The sequence below is a fragment of the Micromys minutus genome, assembly GCF_963924665.1.
Source record: "Micromys minutus genome assembly, chromosome: 1".
Lineage (NCBI taxonomy): Eukaryota > Metazoa > Chordata > Mammalia > Rodentia > Muridae > Micromys > Micromys minutus.
Window position 1 is genome coordinate 51,551,122 of NC_137969.1, and position 2,265 is coordinate 51,553,386.

The 2,265-nt window shown below is 50.6% G+C and overlaps 1 protein-coding gene across 1 annotated transcript; it reads right to left on the reverse strand.

The window, feature by feature from the left end:
* Positions 1-540: 540 nt before the first annotated feature.
* Positions 541-1,896, reverse strand: LOC308425879 (aminoacylase-1A). Its single transcript, XM_080923481.1, has one exon. The coding sequence runs from the start codon at positions 1,801-1,803 to the stop codon at positions 577-579; it is 1,227 nt and encodes a 408-aa protein (XP_080779607.1). The 5' UTR covers positions 1,804-1,896; the 3' UTR covers positions 541-576.
* Between the last annotated feature and the right edge of the window lie 369 nt (positions 1,897-2,265).

The following is a 2,265-nucleotide window of genomic DNA, read 5'->3' on the forward strand; positions in this document are numbered from 1 at the left end:
CCGGACAGAGGAGGTGGTCAGCCCCCCACCAAGTACCACAGATGCCACTCACAACCAAGACTCCGCCTTTTCTGACTCTGCCAGAACATCACAGCAGAAACTGTTTTGTTTTCAATTGCCAGGGCTCCTCTTCCCACTGCTGTGATTTCATTCATTTTGCCAAACTGGTAACTTCTCTATTTGCTTTTTTGCCTTCCAAAAACTCAGTGTGATTTTTCCTTCATCCCCTTTGCCTTTACCCTGCCATCTGTATTGCTTTAATGACATTGGGACAGTTTGGGCTGCAAAGTACGGAAATGCATGCTGCACCATATTCAGTTGGTCAGAGTGACTAACACTTGTCATTCGTGAGGGATTTACATTTCTTTTACAACTCGCAAGGCAAAATTCCTACCCAGGATAATGAGTAAAGATAGGATAAAATTCATTCTAAGTCAAAATAACTTTTTATTTTTAAAGATTTTTATTTTTTATTTTATTTTATTTTATTTTCCCATCCGATACTGACTTTATTACTGGGCAGGGGCAACAGATCCTTGGCAGTGGTTGGGCTGAAAGCTATGAGGGTTCTGGGGCTCAGCTTTCACCAGGCAGAGCCGGCACACTAGCAAGTGCAGCGAGTAGGCGTGTATATATGTCAACCCCACGTAGAAACACAGCCTCATGCAGCCGTTCGTTATGGTCATGTAGTAGCACGGGTGTGCGGTTCATGGGCGAGAAGCCGAGAGCTGGGATCCCCATCGCTCGGATGTAGCGGCTGTCAGTGGCAGCAGGAAAGATCTCTGGCTCCAGAGAGAGGTTCATTTCCTTGCAGGCCCCGCTGAAGGCTGCCCACCAGGGATTTGTATCGTCAGTGGGTGTCATTCGAGGCTCTGTGAACTTCTGAGCAAACTCAAAGGTGACCCCCTCTCCTGCTTCCTGGCACCAGCTCTGCAGCTGCTTCTCAAAGGCCTTCATGTCTACATCTGGTGCCACTCGGAAGTCAAAGCTGGCACTCATTGTAGCAGGTACCACATTATAGGCCACACCACCTTCGAGCTTAGTCAGATTCACCGAAGTCACAGCCCCTTCCTTCAGGTGAGGGTTCGCATTCAGCCTCTGCCTTTCCTTCTCCCGGAATGCCAAGATGGAGCTTATAACCTTGTGCAACTTCTCTGCCGCTGTATCCTCAATGAAGCGTGAGGCATGGCCTGGCTTCCCAGTGCTGGTAACCCGTACCCACCAAGGACTCCGCTTACTATAAAAGACGGTGAAGGCATCAGTGGGGTTGGCCAGGCCCTCATCCAGAGCAAAGCCTGCCCGCAGAGCCTGGAACTCAGGCCTCTTCACAAACAATTCCATCCCCTTGTGACCTCCGACCTCCTCATCAGGCACAAAGGTCATGTGGATGGTTCTAGGGAAGCGGTGGCCCTCGCTCTTCAGCCTCCTCACAGCCTCCAGGTACTGAATAGTAACACTCTTCATGTCCTGGGCACCCCTCGCATAGATGTAGCCCTCGGAATCCTTGAAGGCTTCAAAGGGGTCATGACGCCAATGTTCCTTGAAGACAGGCACCACGTCTGTGTGGGAGTTCAGCAAGATGGAGGGAAGTGACGGGTTGGTGCCTGGCCAGGTCAGCACGGTGATCACATAGCCAGGCACCACCTCTATTTTCTGACAGCTCAGACCCAGCTGGTGAGCTCTCTCCTCAAGGAAGGCGATGGCACTTCCATAGTCAGGATTGGGTTGCACAGTGCGGATGCGCAGGTACTGGCGGAAGAGCGTCACGGAGGGGTGCTCAGACTCAGGACCCTTGGTGGTCATGACGCGGCGTGCTGGCTTGCTCTCTCTAGGTCTGTCCTGTGCTCTCTCCTTTCTCAGGGCTCTCTTGAGACTGTGGCCGGAACTCAGGGTCCACCGAGGTCCAATCTCAAAACCGCCCGGGCAAGATTTTTATTTTTATGAGTATGAATGTTTTGCCCACACCACATGTCTGTGCCCGGTGTCTAAGGAGGTCAGAAGACAACACTGAACTCCCAGAGTTAAGGACAGTTGTCAACTGTCATGTGGGTGCTGGGAACCAAACCTGAATCCTCTGCAAGAACTTCAAGTGCTCTTAGCCATCTCTCTAGCTCCACAATAATTTTAAAATAGTAACAGTAAATGATTTTTTTTAAAAACACAGGCAGTGCCACCCTGCACCACAGCTGTCCTGAGATGGGCAGACCTCAGCCGAAAGAGCCATAGGGTAAGGACATGTAAGATTCACAAGAAGAGAGGCAGATA